We start from the raw sequence: 23,411 nt of genomic DNA on the forward strand, positions 1-23,411 counted from the left end.
GAGACGAGCAGAGAAGGTAGATCGAGGCCCACGGAGGACAGAAGCGCTCTGAGGGATGGGGGAGCGAAGTTCAGGGTCAGGCAGACACGTGGTCTGCTCCTGGCAGTGAGGAGGACACGGAGACCCCGGGCCCACGGTGACGCCCCGTCCTGCTCTGCTCACACAGGGAGCAGGTCGGACACTCAGCCACATGGGCTGAAGGGGCTCGAGCAGACTCAGACACCAACCCCACTGTGTTTAGAAAGCACACCCCTTCACTGTCTGTGACAAACAGACACAACCGAAGCATACGTGTAGACTGACAATGAACTTGGTGAGCAGACGCGTGTGTTCTCCGCTGTTTGAAATGCTGCACATGCACCCCCAAGTATGCACCGCTGTCAGGGTCACTGGCAATGAGCTGGCCGTCCAGTTCGTGCTCAGATTTAGAGAGAGTGAATTCTGAGGGGGCAGCTTCCTTTCTCGAAAGCCTCTCAAACCTCCCAGCGCAGGGAAGGCTGGTTTCTCTTCCCTCCCCTCCTGAGTCGCAAGCCCCAAGATCCCTCTGTTTGGCCAGTGCCCCTCCTTTATGAGAGCAGTGGGTGCTGCATGAGACCCCCCCACTTCCTGCCCCAGCCCCTCTGACCACCCCCACTTGAGGAGAACGGCTGTCTGCCATCCTCACCCCGATAACCTTCCATGCTCACAATCCCGACACTTGTACCTTCCACTCGAACCCAGCACTTCGGCCAGCGGTTCTGGGAGCGACACACTGGATGAAACCCCGGTTGTGCCAACAGGTCTGTGGCTGTGGAGTCAAGCCTCTCCCTTCCGCTGTCGCCTCTGAAGGCTCTGGCTATGCCACTTAACCACCGAGAAACATGGGGACAGGCGGGCTCCCCGCTGCGCTGTGGCCTGCGTTGCTTCCGTTGAGTGTTTTGGAGATGGGGTGTGTGTGTGTGTGTGTGTGTGTGTGTGTGTGTGTGGAGGCAGCGCATCCTCCCGGGCCCAGTGCACCCTCCAGGGCACGATAAGACGTGCCCACACCTGGGCTCGAGCTTCCAGCCCGAGCCATCTCTGAACCAGGCAGTTTCAGTCCCCCCACCTGCAGAGCCACACGCGGTGCCCATCTCCTGCCAGGGATTCAAAAGCGTTCACGCTCCTGGATGGTCAGGCAGAAGCGGTTCCCGCAGGCGGCGTCTGCTCAGGAGAAGGCACCTCCGGGTCACCACGGGGGAGCTGGCGGCTGGTGTCGCCGTCCAGTCACTCGGGACCACGGCACGCCCTTCCTCTCAGGAGCCAGCCACCGCTTCTCCCCGAGAAAAATGATAAATTGGGTGCTTTCTGTGTTTATTTTGTGAAAGTCACAATTACATGAGACAGCAAGAAAAATGGGAAAATCATTTACTGTCAACTGAAAGTCCCCGTAACACGGCTCTTCTAGACTTTCAGGAGAGCGCAAGGGCGGCTTTCTGAGGTTGCCCGAGAAGTGGTGGCCCTGTGGCGACTCCGTGAAACAGTGTCCAGGTGGCTGCACTGAGCACGCACCCCGGTCACGTCTCAGAGGAGGGGCCTGGAGCCGCGGCCGAGGGCCACCCTCGGGCTGGCGTGCCACACCCCCCGAAAGCAAAGGAGCCAGAGTCGCACAGAGAATGGGGAGGCGCCTCCCAGTGACATGTCCATCAATAGGATGTCCAGTTACTGTTACAGCTCTTTTTGAGGCTGATTTTCATAAACATAACGTTCACCTGTGTAGGGAGAAGTGCACGTCACGATGTTCAGTGAATTTACGGCCTGGTGAGGCCATCGCCGCTGTCCCGTCTTTGAACATTTCTGTCACCTCACGACGGGTCTCCGTGCCGACCGCGATCCTCCTGCATTTCCACCCCCACCATCTGGTTTCCCCACCAGAAACCAGATACCCTGGCTCCTTGATCGTGAACTTGCAGCCTCTAGATCTGCGAGGATCTGCCGTCTGGGGCTCTTGGTCATCGTGGCTGTGACACCCCCAGGGTGAGACCGTGGGGACGGCGCTGTGCCTGGGAAGGTGAGCGTCTCGCAGGCCCAGGGCCGCCACGGGGCAGCAGGCGGTGGCCCCATGAGGACAGCGGTGCCCAACAGCCTCTGAGGAGGGGGCTCGAGCTGGAGGCCGGGCTGGGAGCACAGCCCCCGCCGCGCAGGCCCGAAGCCTCTGCTGTGAGCGGTGCCCAGGCGGTGGGCGGAGACGGGAGCCGACCAGGCCGCCACAGAGTTGTTTGTGGAAACCCAAACCACTCCCCTGCTGGGGACCCAGGCCCGGTGCCGATCTGGGGGTGGAGTGGGGTGGTGGTGGCTTCTCCAGACTCCTGGGGGCTCTGCCCTCAGCAGCCTCAGCTGAGGCTGGGCTGCATCAGGCCGAGACCCCTGGCCACGTCCCCGCTTCCACCACTATCCCAGCAGACAGACTCCAGGCTGGCACTTGCTCCCACCTCGCAGCTCCTCAGGGGCCGCAGAACAACGGCCAGGCGTCTGAATAACACCGGTCTGCAGTCTGCGGTGGGTCTAAGACAAGCCTGGAAAGTTCGTGGCCTCAGGCGAATGTGACTGAGAGGGACTGGATGCGGGTGAGCCTGAGTACAATGTGGTTCGAGCCTCCCCCGGGGGCAGGGCCCTGTTTCGGGGCCTACTGGGAAGACGCTTAAGCCTGAGGGGCCCGTGTTCATCCGGACCCTGCACGTGGGATCCTGCGGCCTTCTGGAGCCCCCCCCATCTCGAGGCCTGGGCACGGCGGGCCTCTGTACACAGCAGGCGCTCACCTTGGCGCACGACCCGCACACAAGCACAGACAAACACAAGCTCTCCTCTTTCCTGAGGTTCTCCCTCGTCCGACAGAGCGAGGGCTCCTCCCACTTTCACGTGGACCGGAGTTGGGCAGTCGGCACTCCGGGGGAGCGAGGGTGTTACAGGAGGGCCAACCGGGTGCGGGCTGCCCCTCCGGGCAGTCTGGGCTCTGCGGGCAGGGACAGGCTGGAGCCTTTTCCCTGGAAGGAGCCGGAGAACAGAGCAGGGCTTTAACTGATGGCAGGGGTTGCTGCACCATTTATCTTGAAGAACAAAGCGCTGTTTTCTAGAACACACCTCCACCGCTCAGCAGGGTTGGGCGTCAGAAGCAGGACTGAGCCTGCTTGGTCAAGGATGGAGGCCTGGTCTGCCCCGAGGTCTGAACGGTCCTTGGTTCCATCGCCCACCCGGGCCAAGCCTCCTGCACCCGCTGAGGGCGACACAGCTGAGCCCAATCCAGTCAGTGAGGCTTTCCTGAGAAAACACCCGGGCTGCCCTAGGCGAGGCGTGGAAGGACCGTGGCTCTCTCTGGGTCTTTCTGCACCTCTTTTTGCACCGCCCCAGCCCCTGGGGTCCTCCATCAAGTCCAGCGGCTCCTGCTGCTAAGGATTCATGGAGCAAGCACTCACGTGGCTGGCGTTCCCCCTGCTCAGGCACCAAAGACCATCTCGCAAGCGTGTGCCTCCGCCTGGACACACGTGCACAGGCACACACATGTGTGCAAACACACACAAGCACGGGCATGCACACACACATGAAAAGCACGTGTGCACACACACAAAACATGTGCACATACCAGCACAGGTATGTGTATGTGCCTGCACAAACATACATACAGGCAAACCCACATGGGCACACATGCCCACACCTGTGTGCATATAGGTACACACGTGCACACGTGTATATGCATGTACACACATAAGCATACATGTACACAAAACCTGCCACACACATGTATGCACACACAGGCACACACAGGCCACATTTCTTTGTCCCCAGTGTCACTCCCTGGGAGCTCTGCGGAGAAACCGATCTCTGTTAACGAGCAAGCAACTTAGCAGGCTCGTCCGTCCCAGGCTCCTGGGGGCAGAGCCCGTGCCAGGCCCGTTCTTTTACTCATCCTCACCAAGGACACGCCCACTGATTTCAGAGAGAGGGGAAAGGAGGGAGAGAAACATCAAAGGGAGACCAATCGGTTGCCTCTTGCACGTGCCCTGACCGGGAATCGAACCCACAACCTTTGGGTTTACAAGGCGATGCTCCAACCAACTGAGTCACCCGGCCTGGGCAAGATCTTTTCTAGCCCCCCTTACCTTCCGAAGAGAGAAGCCAGGGCGCCCAGAGGCGAGCGCATGCGCCCCGCTGGTACTCAGCGGGTGGGGAGCAGGGGAGGACGCCCCTGTCCTGACCCCCCCTCCCGACAGCACTCTTCCCTGTACCCACTCCCCCAAGTCACATCACGCCTTCACCAGTGAAAGCGCAACGCTCACCAAACAGGCTTTCACGAGCCACGTGCCTCCTGGCTCTCCCAACATCCGTCTCCTGAGCCCTCTGAGCCTCCCCCAGCCCTCAGTCCCACCCGTCCTGCCCACGGACAGCTCCCCTTCCCACCTCCCGGAGAAGACCAGCATCGGGGTGCCGGTCCTCGGCTCCCGCCCTGCACCCCCACCCTCCCGGTCTCTGACGTCACCCGGCCCCTCCTTTCCCAGGCCAGCCACCCCCTCTCTTTCCTCCTGTGCCCTCTGCCTCCTCCAGGCCAAAGAGGTACCATCGCCCTCCTCTGGGGGACACCTTAGACCTGCCCTGGAGCCAGCCTCCAGCCCCCATTTACAGAAACTCCCGGCTCTGGAAAAATCTCTGCCCTTCCCGCTAAAGACAGCGCAAGCCTCCCGCCCTCCCTCTGCTGAACACCTGGACACGTTCCTGACCACTTTCCTCCTCCCTCGCCGCCACCGCCCGGGCAACCTGGTGTGTGGACCAGCCCCCACTTACACCTGTCGCTACACCTCCCCCTCCCGCCCCCACTGTATCTGCTACCCCTCCCACCACCTCGTCCTGGGACCCTTCCTGTGGCTTCCATGCTGCTTCGGCCGCTCAGCCTTCCCCTCTGCCTCTCGCTGTCCCCATGCACGCGGCCGTCAGGGCTCTGCACACGTCCGTCCGTCCGTCCATCATCCCCAGAGCCACCTCTCTCCCCCCTGACTTGCTGCCCAGCCTTCACCACGCCCTCTCCCACCGCCTCACTCGCTACCGGCCTCCCCTCCAGACCCCGCCGGCCTCACACTCCCCCCCCCACCCCTGTCCATCCCTCGAATGCACCCCCACTGCCGAGTTCCGGCTCAGTCTTCAGGGCGTCTGCCCAGCTCCCTCTCCCGCCTTCCTACTACACTCTGCCAGCACGACCTGCCACTCCCCCTCCGTCCTGTCCTTTCCGTGTCCTCCAGTGGAAGGTGCAGAGGGCGGGTGGGGCACGGGCGCACCACGCGGCAGTGGCCTCGCAGCCCGACGCGCCTGATGGCCCTGGACTCCGGCGTGTCCCCTACCTGTACGGTGGGCGCGCAGGGGCGTCTGAGGACAGAACCAGGCAATGCAGGTCGAGGGCGGGTGACAAGCGTGAAGCAAACGTCCCCACACAATTAGGACCATCAGCTCAAGTTTGGGTGCTGCGGTCACCTCCCGCCACGGCCCCCCTGTCTCCACTGGGCACTCCCGTGTGGTTTTCCACACTTTTTCCACTGCGGCCTTCCCTGAGTGCACACGCACGCACACCGTGCACATGCACCTCTGAAGTGAGTGTCACAGGTCAGCCCCGATTCTTTTTCTTTAACCCTCACCTAAGATGCATTTATTGATTGGAGAGAGAGAAACACTATGTGCGAGAGAAACACCCGTATCGATGGGTGGCCTCCCACAGGTACCGTGACCAGGGATCGAACCTGCATCCTCAACCAACCGAGCCACACCGGCGGGGGCTCTACCTTGATTCTCACTGCGTGCGACACACTTGGGTATCGTTGATCCTGTCCTAGTTCCTTTAGTAACGATACTCATGGACGGACAGGATCTGTTTGGCGGCCCATCTTGAACCGCGGCTCTGCCGTGAGACGGTCGGAGGCTCACACGGCACCTTTCTCCTCTCTGATGGCCGCCCTTCCTGACTGCTTCTGGCCCCTCTCCTGCAGCCCCAGCACTTGCCCGAGGTCAGCCTTGACCTCAGAACCCCTCCCCCACTTCTTAAGACCACCTCCAGGTCCCTGCCAGGCGACCTCTTTCTAACGCTGCACCTTCACCCATGCAGCTACCTGTGCCAGGAACACTGAGTCCCCACCGCCCACCTGTGACCGCAGGGAGCCCCCTCTGCCGTGGCACCCTGGGGCTGCCCCCGGGGAGGTCAGCGCCCCTGTGTCGTCCCCACCCCGAGAGGGGCAACAGGAAGGACCTGAGGCCGCATCCAGACTCAGCAGAAAAGAGTGTACCTTAACAGCCTATCATTTCGGGACAGTGGTGGGGGGAATGGGGCAGAGCGCCACCTGGTGGCCTCCGAGTCCCCTGCAATGTGGGCTCTCTGGCCCTCTGTGGACACACACCCGTGTTTTACCCCCCTCATGAGCTTTGAACAATTACACTTCCACGGGTGCCCATGATTTTGTGTGCCGGTGACACCTCTTGCTGGTTTGGAGGCTCTGACGGGTCACGGACCCCACTGAGCTCCCACCCGGCCTCCACGGGGATGGCTGGCTGGCTCTCTCACACACACCAGGGAACACATTTGATCGACACACGAATGGCTGTTGTCACTGAGCTTTCGGGCCCAGGGCCAGCCAACCTGGGGAATACTGGGGGGCGTGGGAACCCTTCGGCACTGTACTTCTCAAGACACCTCCCAGACGGGCCCACAGGGCGGGGGCCACCCACAACAACCGGACATCCCTGGGAGACAGACCTATCCATGGACACTAAGTAGCCAGGGCGGGTCTCACAGGGCCCGCCCTGGGGACAGCTGAGGTAGGCTGCCTGCCCCAGAGCGGAGGCGCAAGGAGTCTCCATCCCCCCAGCAGTGGGCCCTGTGAGCCCCGGTGGTCCCCCAAGTCGTGGCGGTCACCCGGGAGTGGTGGGAGCTTAGGGAGCCAGCATCCCCTGCGCCCTGGCAAGGTGCCGGGAGCGGGTGTCCCTGTCACTGCTGCGCAGACGGAACGCAGTTGTGCCGAGGCTTCATGACGTTTTGGAGTCAGGCGGATAGGGACGTGACCCCTGGCTCCCTGGCTTTCCAACCGCTTGGCGCTGCGCCAGTGACTTCTCTGGGCCTCAGTGCCCCCCTCTGTGAATTGGGACAACACACTCACCCTTCCGCTGGGAGGAACAGAGACCAACAGAACCGTCACCCCAACCAAACGCCTGCAACGTGGCGGGCTCCCCAGCAACAGCGGTTGTTCCCCTTATTCAGAGGGACGTGTTGTCACCCCCATTTCCACAGGAGAGAACTGATTCCCAGAGGGCTCCGGTCATCGGCCAAGGTGACTTGGCTCGGCTCGAGCTGTGGGCACTGCATGCAGCCCATCGTCCTCACAGCCCCCTTCCACAGCACTGCACGCTGCCGGCTGCTTTGGGGGGCGGGGGGAGGCGGGTATTACACTGCTCTCAGCTACCCGTCCCTGGCGCACGTCACTTTATTGAGCATGAGACCACAGATGGCCCCAGCGAACACCACTCTGCAAGGCCGTGTCACCGATCAATACGCAGCGTCTGTGTGTGATGAGGAGTCGGGAAGGACATGAAAACAAGACACGCTTTCGGACAGGCCGGACGCCGCGCTCGGAGCCTGCAACCCCCTCGGAGGCCCAGCCCTGGTCTCCTGCCCGTGGGCGCTGCCTGGCCCCACCGCACACAGCCACCGAACCTCCGCCCCAGACAGCGCCCCCTCCTGGGCTGACGTGGCTCCTCACTCCAGCGGCGAGGCCTCTGCCTCGGAGGGCCCCTCGGCTGCTTCTCATCAGCACCCGGCGCCACTCTGCTCTGAGCTCTGGACCAGAACTTGCGGCCCGGTACAAGGTAACTTCGCCGCCTGCACGTCGTCTCTCTGTCTCTCTCCCCGAGAGCCTGAAACTACTTTAGCAGAGTGAAGTATCTGTCGGGCAAAAGAAGTCAACTTGCCCTCTTCCTGCAGTTGAGTCCCCCTGGGCACCCCGCGTTCTGTTTGGGTTTTATAGGCGCCGCACGCTGGCGCCCCCGAGCCCCCCCCCCGGAGGACACACCCGCACGCTAACGCATGGTCCCTGCTGCTGGCTGCGTCCCGCCCCTGCCGCCTGTCTGCCGGCCACACAGACATGGCCACAGCATGGGGACCGCCGTGCCCTGCGCATCCAAGGCAAAAAAAGTGACTCAACACTTGCAAACAAGCACACAGGATGCGAAGGCTTTCAAAAAATAGACCCAAAGTCACATTCAAGCAAAACCACCAGGAGGAGCACCAGGGGGAGGGAGGGAGCAGCCTGTCAGCCCCGGCCGCGGCGCACAGGCCGTCCTTTGCGGACGGACACACAGGTGTCCCCCACGGAAAGGGCTCTCTAGTGTCAGGGAACTCGGCCGATGCTTCTAGATACTGTCCCTGCTCACCTCCTCTTTCCTAAAAATTGAACCTTTATTGTGTTTTTCCCCACCCACACACCTACTCGATGAGGGCAGCAAGAAGGTGCTGAAGGTGAGAGACAGCCTGCGACTGGAGGACTGCCAGGCAGGTAGGAAGCACCTACTGTGTGCCGGGCACCTGCTAGGCACTGCCACCTGCCCCCCTCATTTCGGGGTCTGCTGAGGTAGGGCGTTAACTTCCCCTTTGTGGTTCAGGGAACCGAGGCCAGGGTTCCTGCAAGTCCAGCTGCCCCCGGGAAGAGGACCTTCTAGAGCCCTGACCTGTGCCACGGTCAGTTTAATCCACTTTCTGTCACCCGCAGATACTCATGCACCACAGTCCGTTAAAAAGTCGAGCCCATGGTTTGCAAACAAGGTCACTGGGGTGAACAGGGGCTCAAAGCTCACCTGGCAACAGCCTGAGGGAACGGGGGAGGGGACCCCCCACCTGTGCCCGGCCTGCCACTCATTGCCCCCTGCAGGAATCTGAGGTCACAGGGCCCAGCCTGGAAGGCCTCCCCAGCCCTGTCCGGGGCAGTGCAGCTCAGCTCGTCCTGCCCCAGCTGGGGAGGCGATCCCACCTGCCTTACATAAATGGTGGGGTGCGGGTAGGGGCGAGGGTGGGGGAACTTCCCCCAGGACCCCGTGAGTGAACAACCCTTCCAGCTCCCCTAGGGAAGTGCGGGCTGACCCCTCCTCTCCCCAGCCCGAAGGCACACCTGCACAAAGTCCCCGATGCAGCTTGGCAATGTCCCCGCTCCCGGGACAGGCGGCAGGTGCACTCAGTCCAGGCACAGTAGACCACCGTACATACGGAGTCTTTCCCAAGGTGGGGGTGGGGTGGGGGAGGGGAGGAGACGGCTACATGGAGGGGGAAATTAACCTCCTAAAGACGCAAAAGGATGACAAGTGGGTAAGTAGTCGCAAGTTAGTGCAAAACAATGTTCTGGAAAGCATGGGCTGGGGATCAGCCAGCCCGGGATTCCCATTGGGCTTCACCACCCGCCAGTCAAGGTCAGTCCGCCCTCTGGGCCTCACAGTTCTCATCTGTGGGGTGGGGACACAGCACCAGGAGGGCCACAGGCAGGCCTCCGCGGACAGGGGCACCCATCTGTCCCGGGGGGGCCTCTGTCTGCCCCCACTGGTCCTCGGTCTCGCGGTACAAGTGAGAACTCACGCAGGGAAAGAGGGTCCTCAGAGGACATCGGACAGGGGTCCTGATTCCAGGCTGCAGGCCCAGGGTGGGCAGACCCTGGGGCCACTGTGCACACGGGGCCCGCACTGGGCTCTTAGCTCAGGGCAGGCGAGGGCCTGGGCCTGGGGCCTCCAGGGTCCTCTCCCTGCTGCTCACGGACCGGCCCTTCCCAGCCCTCCCCCGGCTGCCCCGCGAGCCCTGGGAACCTTGACCATCCCACTGCCTTCTGGGGGGAGCAGTTAGGGGCGGAGAGGGGTCTCTCTCTGCTCCCCCTCCCCCACGTGGGAAAGCAAGGTCCCTCCCACTCCGGCTGTGTCTGAGTAAGGCTGGCTCTCCAGGGAGTGGTAGGCTCCTCCGCCTGGTCTCTGCCTCCCATCCGCTGAGTGGGGGCAAGAACCTGTTTACAGGCAGGTGGTGGCGTCTCTCTGCTCTGCCTGTCCTGCCGGTTCCCACGGAGGAGCTGGGGCTGGAGGTTCGGGGCAAAAGGAGCCCTCTCTGCCTGTGGCCCTTCCAGCAACACCCGGATCTGCCTGGGGAGGGGGACGCCCCAAACCTGGGACGAAAGTGTCTGTGAGTATGGGCCCCCCCCCCCGGGCAGTGTCTGCAGAACCCTCCCACTCACTCGCCAGCGCCACAGGCTAGGGAGTCGCTGAGGCCACTGCCGCTGCCGCCACCAGATGTGCCGGGTCTGCGCAGGAGGGAGTCTGAGCGTGCGGTGGCTGCGGCACCCTGGGCAGCCCCGAGGACCCCGCAGCCACGGCTCCAGGCAGCCCAGGAGCCGCCAGGGGCCACCCCCACAGGCGCTGCACTGCAGGGGCGCTTCCCGGGGAACGGCGGCCCCCAGGCCAGGCAGCCGGGGGCCCGGAGCCAGGAAACGGGCTACCCCGCTGGGGCACAGGCCTGCGCCCCCGCCCCGGGCGTTACCTTCCACTTTGGTGAGGGTCAGGACCGGACTGTTGCAGGCGCTGAGCGGAGCCACCCGGGCCGAGTGCTTCTTCATGGTGAGCGGTCCGCCTGCAGGAGCCTCGGTCGCCTACATCCTGGGGCCGGCCGAGCGCCCTCGGTGCCGGCGGCCTCCCCCGTGTAGGAGCGCCAGGTTCGCCGCCCAGGCCCTGCCGCTGCTGCCAGCCGCGCTCCTGTCGCTGAGCTCACTGCGGCGGCTGCCCCGCGGAGCACATCTTCCCGGCCGGCCGCGCAGCCACTCCACACGCGCGCAGCCTCCCGCCTGGGCTGCCGCAAACTCCGACGTCACGCCAAGTGCGCTCCCCACGCCCACCCCGTGCTCACCTGCTCCCCCGCCCCCGCCCCAGACGCCCGGCCCGCAGCCAGCCCCTCCCGCGGAGCCTGCTCCGGGCCCCAGCCGGCCACCAGCTTCTGAATCAGCCGTGAACAGGACCCGCGCACTGGAAGGGCCCCCGAGAACTTGACCTCACGTTCCACAAGTTCCGAAAAGGAGGTGTTGGACTCCGGATGGAGAGTTGACTCCTCCCTGTGCGAACTCCCGAATTGCTGGCTGACGGTGAGAGTCAGAAAAAAGAACGCACCCCACGCTTGCCGGGGGTCTGGAGTCTAGGAGCACAGTGTTTCGTGTGGTCCCCAGAATCAGCTCTTTTGGGGGGGACGAAGGAGCAAAGTCCGCAGAAGCAGAGCAGCCGCAAGAAAACAAAGGTCCCAGGAGACCTCTGTTCCTGCCCCACCGCCCCAGTCTGCCCCCCCCCGCCCCCACTGCCCCCGGGGGGCCTGGGAGGCGGAGAAGGCGTCCCCTCTGCCTGCTCCCAGTTCTTGCCGCTGCAGCAGGGCTGGCCCCGGCCTCTGCCTCTGCCGGCTGGGCTCACTGGTCCTCCCAGACCCGGCGGTGGGCTCCTGGCCCGTGATGCTGGCCAAAGGCAATGACACAGCTGCTGCATCACTGCCCAGGGGAGCCCCGAGTGACCCCCAGCCCCCAGGTGCGTTTCTACCACGACAGAGCACCATGGTCCTGCCGTTGTCACTGCAGCTGGGGTGCACAGGGCTTGCCTGGGCCCAGAGCCCCAAGGGCTCCTTGTCTGCACACGCCCAACCCCCGTTTCGGCCCCACCTCCACGGGGAATCTGGAGGGTCCTTGGTGGCTCAGGGGGTTTTGTGGTCACTGTCGAGTCCTTATCCGGAGTGTCAGAACCTCCCGCTCTCCCTGATTTCCTGTCTTGGAGGTGATGTTCTACTGCACGATGCCATTCTCAGCCCCCAAACGGTCACTCAGTGGAGTGGCGAAGGTGGATGGTGGCCTCAGAGCAACAGGGTCTTCCTGGCTCGGCCCCTGCCCACTGTTTCCGGTGACAGGCGCCTGCATACCCCCAGGTCTCCGGCAGGAGTGGTTCCTGGAAGTTCCCCTTCTAGGGCTCTTGCTTCACTGGCCCTCTTGACCAGCTGTGATGAACAGAATGGTCCCCAGAGTCCCCCATAAGCCAGGGCTTTCAGGGCTGACTTCTTAGGGCTATGTGCATGGGATTTTAGGGTCTCTGCAGCGCCCTCTGGTGGCAGCTTCCACACCATACACCTGTCACAGGGCATTTGCCCCAAGACCCTGAGAGATGACGCTATAGGATCCCCTTGTGAGAATTAAGAACAAATAAGCTTAAAGCAAAGGAATCTCAACATATACTTACAAGGATCTTTTTATTAAAACATGATATTCCCATGTACTCTTTCATGACGTTCTCCGATCAACAATTACACCCTAGCTAACACAAGTGTCACCTAACAGCACCCAGATTTTGAGCGCTTACTATGCATGATGTATGGCATTAAATGTTGGACATAAATCATTTCACTTCTTACTCACAAAAGCTCTGTCAGGTCGAGGTCACCTTGTTTCACATCTGGGGAAACTGAGGCTAAGAGAGGTTAAATAAAATTTCCTCGGCCGTAGAGCGTGTACGTGGCCCAGCAGGGGTTCAAATCCAAGTCCGACAAATAGAAAACGTGCACTTAGAACTGCTCTGTCATCCTCTTGTACAGCAGTCACGCCTCCCCGCCCCCGCCCCAGCCCCTGCATCTGTGGTTCGGCGTCCCGTGACTTTAGTTACCTACAGTCAGCAGTGGCCTGAAAATAGTAAATAGAAAACTCCAGAAATAAACGGTGTCTGCCCACTCACTGCATCTCAGCACGTGGGCACTGTGTCACCTCGCGTCACTGCAAGCAGGGACAGTGTGGTGCTGAGAGAGAGATCACAGGCCCATGGAGTTCATCACAGCATACGGTTGTGAACACTCTGTTTTAGTATTAGTGGTTGTCGTTAACCTCTGGCTGTGCCTGGTTTACAAGGTATGTGCTGTCAGAGGCGTGCTTGGGTAGGAAAAGCATGGAATAAACGGAGTTCGGCACCAGCTGTGGTTTCTGGTCTTGGAACACGCCCCTGTGGATAAAGAGGCGCTGCTGCACAATAAATATAAAGACGCAAAGGCTCCACCCAACGATTCCCACTCAGGAGGGAGAGGCAGGTCAAGGTATCTCTGTTTGTTCAAACGTGGCAGTGGCAGATTTCATCCTGCTGGTGCGCACGTCCTGGGGGACCTGGGCCCCCGGGGCCTCCCCCAGGCCCTCAACTTCCAGTGCACACACTGCTGAAGCTTGCACCAGCAGCTCTTCAGACCGCTGTCCACACCTACTTTACCGGGCACGTCACATAGAAAGTACCCAGTTAACATCTGTCTTTTGTTTCTTCAATATGTCCTTCCTATTTACTGCAATGTTATTACAAGTCAAACAGGTAACAATTAAATATTATTAAATGCCCCTGACTTCACTCATTAAATAACTGTTACTGAACCCCCTGCCCTTCACTCCCACACACACAGGTCATCACTTCCTCCTGTCTGCAGACTCCTGCTAATCAAAGAGGAGGGACCAGTGGCCCCCTCCACATCCTTAATTTCAGTACCCAGTGCTGTATCTTTTTTTCTGTGCTCGACTCTCTTTGCCTTGTGTGCTCTCTCCCCTTCCGTCTCAACCAAAACATCTTCACCTTCCTTCTGCCCCGACCCCCTCGGGGAAGAAACCCAGGACCTTCCTACACCCCTTTTCCAATCAGGAGTTACTGCTCAGCCACCCCAGGACAGATATGCTCAGTGCACGCCTTTTTTGGGGGTGGGGTTACCAACTTGAAAACTCACACAAATAAAAAATTGTTCTGGAACGTGAACTGGGTGCCGGCGTACGAGTGCGCACCGGAATTCGGAGAACTCCAGCGATTTCAAACTCTGTGCTGGAGCTGGGCTATGATGACCTGACCCAGGGACAGAAAGTCACACGCACAAGCGGCAGCTGGGTTTGTGTTCTTAGCGTCACAGTCCAAACACCGAAGCGGGTTCACTGAGCAGATACAGAGCCATCAGCCTTGGGTGCAGAACTCACAAACCGCCGGCATGAGTTTTATGCTCCAAGGCCCCTGCCGCCCCCCTGCCCCCAGCCCCGCCCACCCAGCCAACAGCCTCCCTGCCTCCCCACCCCCCTCCACTCCCACTGGCAAACCGAAGACAAAGGGAGCAGGGGAGGAGTCCCAAATGAGAAGGGCGATGAAACCACCAACTTCTACCACCACAGGGCTACACTTCACCTGCACCCCAAGGTGGGGCCCAACCCTGGCCCTTTAGGAAGAGGAAGGCAGGCAGCCCTGAGGGTCATCGGGGAGGGGGATGCTGCTGGTTCCTCACCACCTGGGGGCTGGCTGGGGCTCTGGGCCCTGTTGAGCCTCAGCAAGTAGCCTGTGTTGCTCCACGACCTGTCCTGCCTTCCTGGACTCACGCCCACGTTGGCCGTCCAGGGCGGTCACTGGCCCAGTCTTTCCTCTGATGCTGCGCCATCCCTGGGGGGAGGGGCATCGATCCTATTGGTGGGTTTACGCAGTCGTGAGTCTCCAGAGACCGAGGCAGCGTGGAAAGGCTGTGAACAACAGCCGGCAGCTTGACCTTGAGCTCTAACTCTGCCAGGCATGGAGGCCGACCCCAGCGGCTCCTGGGCCTCTTCTGGCCTCAGTTTCCCTACTTTGGCACCGGAAGGGAGACCCCATTGGCGGGTTTCAAATTGTGTTTCCTGGTCTCTGTGCAAAGCAACTCCACATTGATCCATGCTGGGGTCCATGTTAGACTGGTTTACACAGACGCCCTCACTGCAGAAGGGATTCTGGAAACCGCAGATGGCCACTCCTTCAGGAGGTCCTGCCTGGCGTTTGGAGTTTCCCGGACAAGACAACCGTCACAGCCTCCAAGCATCTTCAAAGGACCTTGGCCTCCACGAGTTTCTCCAGCTAGTAGGTAGACTCTGGCTTTAAGTGGTTTCTCACTTTGTGGACAGTCAGAAATGCATTAATATTTAGCAAAGTTCCTAGAGTTGTACACTACAGAGGGCAAATTTTACTGTTTGTAAATTATATATCAATTAAAAAATCGGGAAACCTATTTCCAGGTACAAACACATATATGTTATTTGAATATCTGATAAAGTACTACCCTTGCCACGTGTTAGCTCTTCCCTTCATTTTATTTTGTTCTGCTCGTTCATTAAAAAAAATAATGCTGACTTCAATCAACTAAGTTGGTTGTATTATGACCCACTCATGGCCATAATCCATGTGGCTTGAAAAATACTGGTAAATATGATACATTGTAAGTTACGTGAAGCTCTTTACTTAATCCATGAAACATGTAGAAGCCAGCTAAGGTTTCCAATAGTCAGAAAACAGACCGCTCCGATGACCTCACTCCGAAACATCACCCCTGTTCGCAGTCCTGCACGGCATACCAGAGCGAGGGTCACAGGGCCTCGCTGCGGTCTCCGGTGCTCACGAACTACGGCGTGAAGTAGTTCCGGAGCCCAGGGAGGGAGAGCCGCCCGAACGCGTCCGCCCGCAGCGTCCCGGAGCTTTCGGAGAGGAGCACGTGTGGGTGCTTCTCCCCTAAGAGAAAGTCTCAGGGCCCAGAGGGATGCACCCCCGTCACCGGCAGCTGGTTCCCGATCGGGCACGAGTGACGGATCACCTCTTTCAGCAACTCCAAGTGCAAGGGCAGGGACCCGTTAGACACAGTGCTCGGTGGCCCTCCCCGCCTCCACACGTCCCTTCCCTTCCTCAGCCAGGCCCCCCCCCCCCCGCCCCGGGGTCAGCTTGGACTTGTCAGTAGGATTTCCCCTCCTTCTCTAGGGAGGAGCGTCAAGGTTGGGGAACTCCGGGCAGGATGTGAAGAGGCAGGACCCCCAGGTGTTACCAGACACACCCCTGGCGGGTCCCTCCATGGCTACTCCATGGTGACTGGACAGTGGCCAGCCTGAGGGTCATGCTGGGCCCAGAGCCGGGACCACAGTGAGCAAAAGGAGAGACAGGGAGATGTGAGTGGGGTGTCTGCTGCCTCCTCTGTGGGTCCTGCGCTCAGGGGCAGGCACCAGGGCGTGGTCCCCTGCAGGCCCAGGTCCTGGCAGGGCGGGAGCTGAGCAGGGGCAGCCGCCCAGGGACAGAGGCACAGCCAGGAGGGAGCCCCTGGGTGGGCGGGCAGCTGGGCAGGCTGTGCCTCCTCCCTCTCCTGGGACCTTCAGGGACCTGTCTGGGTGCCAACTCGGGCAGTGGTGCAGAGGGACGGCCCAGTGTCTGGTCCCCAGTCACAGGTGCTCCCGAGCCTGTTCCACGCTGGGAATCGGGCGGGCCAGCTCCCGCGATCCCTTCCGACTCTGTGAGTCCATGCGGCCGCTGCCCAAGGACGCTTTCAATGGGCAGGTTGTTTGATGTCTCCGTGCTCAGCCACGGCGTCTTTGAAATGGAGACCACAGCCGTGGACACGTCACAGTGTCGGGCGCCCCTACCAGGGCCCGGGGAACAGCAGGCGTGCAGAACCCATCAGGCACGGTTCCGGTCTCTCCCTCTAGGCTCCTCATGAGGAGGGGCCAGCCTGCTTTGAGCATCTCGTGTCTCGTGCAGACTGTGGCTTACAGAGTAGGTACTCGAAGCAGGGAGGGAGGGAGGGAGGGAGGGAGGATGGAGTCCCAGGACCCAGGATTCTAGCATGTTCTAGAACTGCCTGCTCCTCCCTCCTCTCACCCTGCTCCCTTTCTGCCTGCCTGGTGCCGGGAGGGAGGACCCTGCGGGCCACCCCCTTCTGCCCGGGCTCTGGCGCCCTGGCTCCCCCTGGCTCCCTCTCGGAGGAAGTGCTGTGGAGGCCAGGGCAGTGGGCTCAAGGTGAGGAGACAGATCGGATGGCATTCGGTTCAGAAATAGCTGCCTGCTTGCACTCCGGATGACTCACCGACCACAGCTGGACTGCTGTCCCGGTCCTGGCTCCTCCCCCCGGTGGGCGGGGCTAGAACACTGACCCACATCTGAGCCTGTGGATGGCTTGGGCTGGGGTTGGTTTCCAAGGGTGCTTCAAGGGGACTGGCTGTCACACTTGGCTTCCAAAGAAGGACGACATGTGCCCTTGGGCAGGAGCCTGTTCCTCTCTCGCTCCTGAGTGCAGGGCGCGCCAGGACGCCCGGGCCGGGGTCACCTTCGGGGGGGGGGGCACGGGGGTTCCAGGCCGGGCAGATAGTTTCTGACGCTCTGCTCTCGGGCCAGGGTCGCCCCTGGACTCAGGCCGCCCCTGCATGTCTCTGCCCGGCCCCTGGGTGCTGACCGGTGAGCTCACCTCAGCTGCCTGCCAGGCTGTCACCCCGGGGAGGCAGGGCCCTGCTCAGGAACAGGCCCCCGTAAGCGTAAGTGCTGCTTAAGGAATGAATGAGGGGCCCCCTGGGCAGGAAGACGCAGGAACCTGCCTGCGGGGCGGGGGCTGTCGGAGTCAACTTCCTGAAGCAGCTTTGGAGGGAACAGCCCCTCGAGGATCAGAAAAGCCCCTCCTGTTGCCGAGAGAGAGGAGCTCCGGCAGCCCACACCTGCTCTGTGCTGCGACCTCTGGCCTCTGGCGCCCGCTCCTCACATCTGCGACCCCACTGGCTGCTTCCTCTCTGAGGACCGGGCTCTCCTCCCCGGGTCCCGCTCAGGTTCCCGCTCAGGTTCCTGCTCGGGCTGGCGGCGCTAGGAAGTCACTGGGCCCCGGATCCTGGCCAGCTCTGCCCCCGGAAGACACCAGATGCCCCCAGGGTCAGGGAGGCTGTGCAGTGCGTGTCCTCATAGGGGTGGCACCGAGTGTCACACGGAGGTGCCTGCCTCCGTTTCCCTCCCAGTGTGTCCTCCCCAGGTGACACCCACCCCTCCCCCCTCGTACCCCTCCCCTGTCCTTGCTCAGCGCAGACCTGCTCACACACCCTGGCCCCAGGCACACTGTCCAGCTGGCCTGCCCAGAGACGGGGAGGCCGTGGAGTTCCAGTGACTGAAGTGCCCTGGTGGCCTAGATCGCTTCTCTGAAGTCTTGTCCGGGGCTGGTTTTGCCCCCAGCAGGAACATTCCTGTGGACAGAGGTGCCCCAGGCCCCCAGCCCAGGGAGCAGGCCGCTGGCGCAGAGTGGAGGGCGTGACTCTCGGCCCAGCTGCTTGCCCGAGGGGCCCGCAGGCTGGCAGAGGCCAGGAGGCCAGGGTCTCGGTGCGGAAAGGCCACAGTGTTTATTCGGCAATCGCTTCACTGACCACCTCTGGTCATGTGTTCCTTCTGTTGGGGGTCAGGGGCTCCCTGCTCCATGACAGGGAAGGAGAGCTCTGACCAGTGACACCCGTGGGGGACATGCTGAGCCCTTCACTGCAGAGCACTGCTGACCATGTCCGTCCATGGTACTCTCTGTGAGCTCGCTCACCAGTGGGAGCACAGACTCTGCAGTGAGAGTCTCCGGGCGGCCCCACTGGCCCCAGCACGCAGAGTGCTCCGGCTGTGTCTTCCCAACAATACGCACTGGGAGCCGCCCCTTTCTCCCTCCACATGCAGCATCCGTGGGCCGGCGCAGGGCCTGCGGGGCCTGGGAACACATCAGGGAGCGCAGGGGTCGGAGACGAGGCAGTGCAGGACGGAGGGACGGAGATGTCTCGGAATTTAATTGGACGTGAGGAACACACCTCACTTTCTGCAAAAGCAACAAACCAAAATCCTGAAGGCAAAGCCTGTGCTGTTCTTTGCCCTGGGGCAGAAAGGGAAGGTCCCACAGATTTTGGACAAAAGCAAGGAGAGGCTGGAGGTCTGGAGGTGCCTCACGCACCTGCCTGAGGCAGTTTGCCGTGTCTCCTCGCCGACATGACGGGACAGTGTAGGGCGAGGGACGAGCCCCCAAACCCTCTGAAGCTCCTGGTGGGGTTCGGAGAGTTAAAGGTACGCCTGGTGTGTGTGTGTGTGTGTGTGTGTGTGTGTGTATGGGGAGGACCCCAAACCCCAGAATTTATTTATAAAAAATTGTGTTTTTTCTTGCATGTTTAAACTTTAGTCACCTTCCAAGTACTCTCCATTTGATGTAATACACCCATTGAGACTTTTTTTCACTGCTCCAAAACAGTTTTGGAACTTGGCGAGTGTGATGCCTTTCAGAGCTTCTGCTGTTTTTTGTTCCACCTCTCCCCCATCAGCATACATTTCTCTCTGAGGACTTTTTTCAGCTGGGGAAATATAAAAAAGTCACTTGGGGCGAGATTGGGTGAGCAGGGAGGGTGGGGCATGGGGGTCATGCTGTTTTTGGTCAAAAACTGCTGAACACTCAGCGCGGTGCAGGCAGGTGCGCTGGTAAATCACCCGTCACGAGACGGGCAAGTGCACTGAACGTCTTCAAAGACATTCACCGGAGCTGAGCACAGCCTCTCACAACATTGCCCGCTGGCGCACTGGTACAGATGGGCTCCTAGCACACTCACCTAGCGGGGAAGCCTGTTCCAACTACGAGGGGCCCACCCTCCAGAAGATAATTCTGTTTGGGGGGGAGCATCCCCCCTTATATGCGTGTGCGCGCATGCGCATATTCAGAAAAAACTCAATAGGCTACCACTTTCCCCCCGCCCCCCAGCTACCATAAATAAAGACAGTGATGCACTCACTTTCTCCTTGAGGCTTCTCTAAGAGAGAAGGTTGTCTTCTTTCACAAGTTCAGCTCCGCAGGGTCGGGGCGGGGTCAGCCTCGATGCTGAGGACCCGCAGCGGCGGCGCTCTGAGTGCGCGTCTCCTGCGCGCAGACGGGAGCGCGGAGGGAGACACAGAGGAGACGCCCTCGGCGCCGCAGGGCCTCATGAAGCGTGCGACTGCCTTTTCCTCAAAGTAGTTACACGATTCCTTTTCTTTTCATGTAAAGCTCTTCTGGGTTCATGCTGTTAGAGCCATTGGCCCCTGTCTTTTTAGAAGCGTCTGTTACAACATCAGAGGTGCACACAGGCCCCTTTTTCCGGACCGCACCAGATGTGGATGCTCGCGGCCAGTCCAGGTCCTTGTGTGGCGGCTTCAGAGCACGCCAGTGAAGTAGTGGGGGGTCAGCAAGGTGCTGCTGCTCGGTCAGCACCGGCTTCTTCCTGCAGGAGTGAGGGGGCGCGGCCCTGGGCTCCTGCCCGGGTGACAGTCACTGGCCCTCCCTTGGGCTGGGCACCCACCTCTGACGGCTTCTTGAGGACGCTGGTCTCCCGCACGCCGCCTGGGTGGGCTCCCCCCACCCCTGCCCCCGGTCGTCTCCCTCACCTCTTCACTGGAGCTTCACTGTGGTTTTATTTTGTCCTCGACTATGGGTGAGTGAAAGGCTCTTGTGCCCACATGTGTCTCGGATGGGAGGCCCGCCACCTCCTTGCGCCCTGGCTGGGCCGTGTGGCGCCCAGGCGCCTCACGATGGCAGGTACTGGACGCACAGAGGCTCCAGCCCAGGAGGGAGGCCGGTGCTCTCACCACCGTGGGAAAGCAGAACGGCCCACGATGCAATGCTGTCACTCTTTCAGCACATTTCCGCGTATTATCAGAGCGCAGGTCATTACTATTACTATTGGGCTCAGTGTTTGCGAAGGGGCCTGTGGACGCCCAGACATGTTGCTTGTGCATGTGAATGCTCAGACGGGTTTGTTCGGCCTGAAGTGCTCTCCCTACTTCCTGAACGCGCAAACGGACAAACAGGGACACAATTCAGTCTCACCCTCTTCTCCAGCTTTTCTCCTTCTTTCCTGGCTACGGCCTAAAACGAGCCCCTTTCCATCCTCCCCCGGCCCCTCTCTGAAGCCCATGCGTTTTGTAAAACTACCAGAAAGGGAACAATAAACAAAAAGCACACCACCCAAAGGAAACGGGCTGTGCCCGCCCACATTCACATCTCACGTTCCTCGCTCGCTGCGGTGACCGCCGACCCTGGTGGCCGCTCTTCGCGAAGCCCCGTGTATGGGAAACACAAGAGCAGCTCATCGACTTCTGTTTTAACCTTGCCTGCTTATTTAAACTGGGCTGGCATCGAATGCTCCATAGATAACAGAATTCTAATTTGGGGTTAGTAGCAAGCTAAGACAGGCACCTGAGACACGGAGGATGACCGTGGCTGGAGGACCCGCCTCCGGCAGCTGCGTTCACAGGATGTAGGGAGCGTGTCATCCACCGACCCTGGGGGCCTCCCTTGATTCGCTAAGGAGGCGGGAGGAATAAAGCTCAAAGGATTCACAGACTCAACTGTCCTTGGAGCCAAGCAAACATAAATGTGTAAGCTTAAGGTGTTAACATAAACTGCAATGGAAACACCACTTTCATTACAAAATATTTACCGACAGCCCTGCCCGGGACTGGTACAGGAAAGCGTGAGTCTGTCTGCACCCAGGCGTTGGCTGAGCAGGAAAGTTCTCCCTATGAATCTGAACAGCAGTGATCGAACCATGCTGGGATCAGGCGGCATTGAACCTGATCCATTCACAGCGTGGGGTCTCCGCTGCATGTGGGCAACAGCTCACCCCTGCCTGCTAGTGGACATCGGGCACAGTGTACGGAGGACCGGCTGGGCCCTAGTGAAGGAGGAGGGCCTGGGCACTGTTTAAAGGTGCAGCACCTCTCAGGTGCAAAGCATTTTGGAAATCACCTAGCACGTCACCCTGCGTTTGGGCCAAGAAGGAATAAAACTAAGAGGATGAAAGAAACAAAACCCCCGTGGCTATTCTGGGAACAGTAAGGAGAAGTGACCTCGGTCGACCTCCAGCAGTGCCCACGGGCCAGGGAGGGGCCGTCTCCCAGCCGCTGCTGCTCAGAAGCCTGCAGTGCTTTAGATCCACGGGAGCTGGTACCTAAAGTGATGCTTCTGGGACAAAAGCAAAGAGGCCACTTGTTCCTGGGCTTCCGTTTTACACTTTGGACATGATTCAGGCCATTTATGGCGCCTTTCATGTGACTCCTTGTTTCCAGGAAAGGAAGCTGTGCCCTGGGGGAAAAAAATCTCAGTCCTGAAATATAAAAGACAAGGTGTGTGCTTCCCAGCTCTGCCGCACGGTCCCAGGAGGCGGGGCTTTCAGGTCAGGAGGGAAGGTGAGCTAGGCCATCCAAGGCTCCCAGCAGCTTGTCAGAAAGGTAGGCAGAGGCAAATAGCAAACTCCTATTTCTCACCATCAAGCAAGTGAAAAGTCAACAAATAGGGAGAATGGGTTTGAGATCCTATGTCTGATTAGGAGCTTGTAGCTAAAACACTGAAGGACTCTGACAACGCAGCCATAACAAGACAAATAACCCACTTGGCAAACAGGCAAAGGTGACTAAAAAATGGGCTGAAGACCTTCTGGACACCTCACCAAAGAGGATACACAGAGGACAAACTAGCATGAAAAAAGATGCTCTATGTCAGTTGCCCTCAGGGACTGCAAATTTAAACAGTGAAGACTCCACTACAAACCCATGAGAATGGCCTAAACCTGGAACACCGACAACACCAAGTGCAGGCGAGGACGTGGAGCAGCAGGGATGCTGCTCCCCCATGGCTGGCGGGAACGCAACATGGTGCAGCCGCTTCGGAAGGCAGTTGAGTGTGTTCTTATAAAACTAAACATACGTTTACCGTGAGGTCCGGCAATTATGTTCCCTGGCATTTACCCAAAGGAGCTGAAAACTTAGGTCCGTGCAGATACCTGCACACAGATGTTTATAGCAGTTGATTCCTAGGTGCCCAAGCTTGGAAACCACCACGATGTCCTCAACTGTGTAGGCGAGTGGATAAGCAAACCATGTCCACCCAGACAACAGAGTACTATTCGGTGCTAAAACATGAGTGATCAAGCCACGAAAAGTCCTTGAGGAACATGAAACGCATATCACTAAGGGAAAGAAGTCGATCTGAAAAGGGTACCTGTTGTGTGATTCCAACTAGATGACATTGCGGAAAAGGCAGAACTGAGGAGAGAGTGAAAGGATCAGGGGTTGCCCTTGGTGGGGTTCAGGGAAGGATAAATAAGTGGAACACAGAGTATTCTCGGGGCAGTGAAAATACTCTTATGTGATGTTAGTGGGTTGGCCAAAACGTTAATTTGTTTTCTTCCATAAGGTGGCTCTAGTAGAGCCCTGGCTGGCATAGCTCAGTGGATTGAACGCAGGCTGTGAACCGAAGTGTCGCAGGTTTGATTCCCAGTCAGGGTACATGCCTGGGTTGCAGGCCATGACCCCTAGTAACCGCACATTGATGTTTCTCTCTCTCTCTCTCTATCTCCCTCCCTTCCCTCTCGATAAATAAATAAATAAATAATCTTTTTAAAAAGATGGCTCTAGTAGCACTTAGTTGTCTTTAATTTCATTTGAATCAACTTTGTTAGACTGTATTGTGACAGCTGTCATATCACTGTGTATTTAAAAAAACATCAAAATTGGTGAATTTTTCTGTGGCCATTTAAATATTGAAAATGGAAGGAAATAAGCAACATTTTCAGTACATTATACTT

The 23,411-nt window shown here is 59.5% G+C and overlaps 1 protein-coding gene across 2 annotated transcripts in view; it reads right to left on the bottom strand.

Moving 5' to 3' along the window:
• SLC35F3 (solute carrier family 35 member F3) overlaps positions 1-23,411 on the bottom strand; it is a 256,002-nt gene that overhangs the window by 62,559 nt on the left and 170,032 nt on the right. The window contains exon 1 of one of the 2 annotated variants that reach the window (XM_045861760.1): positions 10,544-10,845. The exons of the other annotated variant lie outside the window; for it this stretch is intronic. Within the exon in view, the coding sequence (XP_045717716.1) occupies positions 10,544-10,619 (76 nt within the window). The 5' untranslated portion in view covers positions 10,620-10,845. Of the gene's footprint in view, positions 1-10,543; positions 10,846-23,411 lie in introns of those variants that run through there. 2 annotated transcript variants of the gene reach the window in all.

Source organism: Phyllostomus hastatus, unplaced genomic scaffold (genome assembly GCF_019186645.2).
Source record: "Phyllostomus hastatus isolate PE091 unplaced genomic scaffold, TTU_PhHast_1.1 phas_contig_148, whole genome shotgun sequence".
NCBI classification, from domain to species: domain Eukaryota; kingdom Metazoa; phylum Chordata; class Mammalia; order Chiroptera; family Phyllostomidae; genus Phyllostomus; species Phyllostomus hastatus.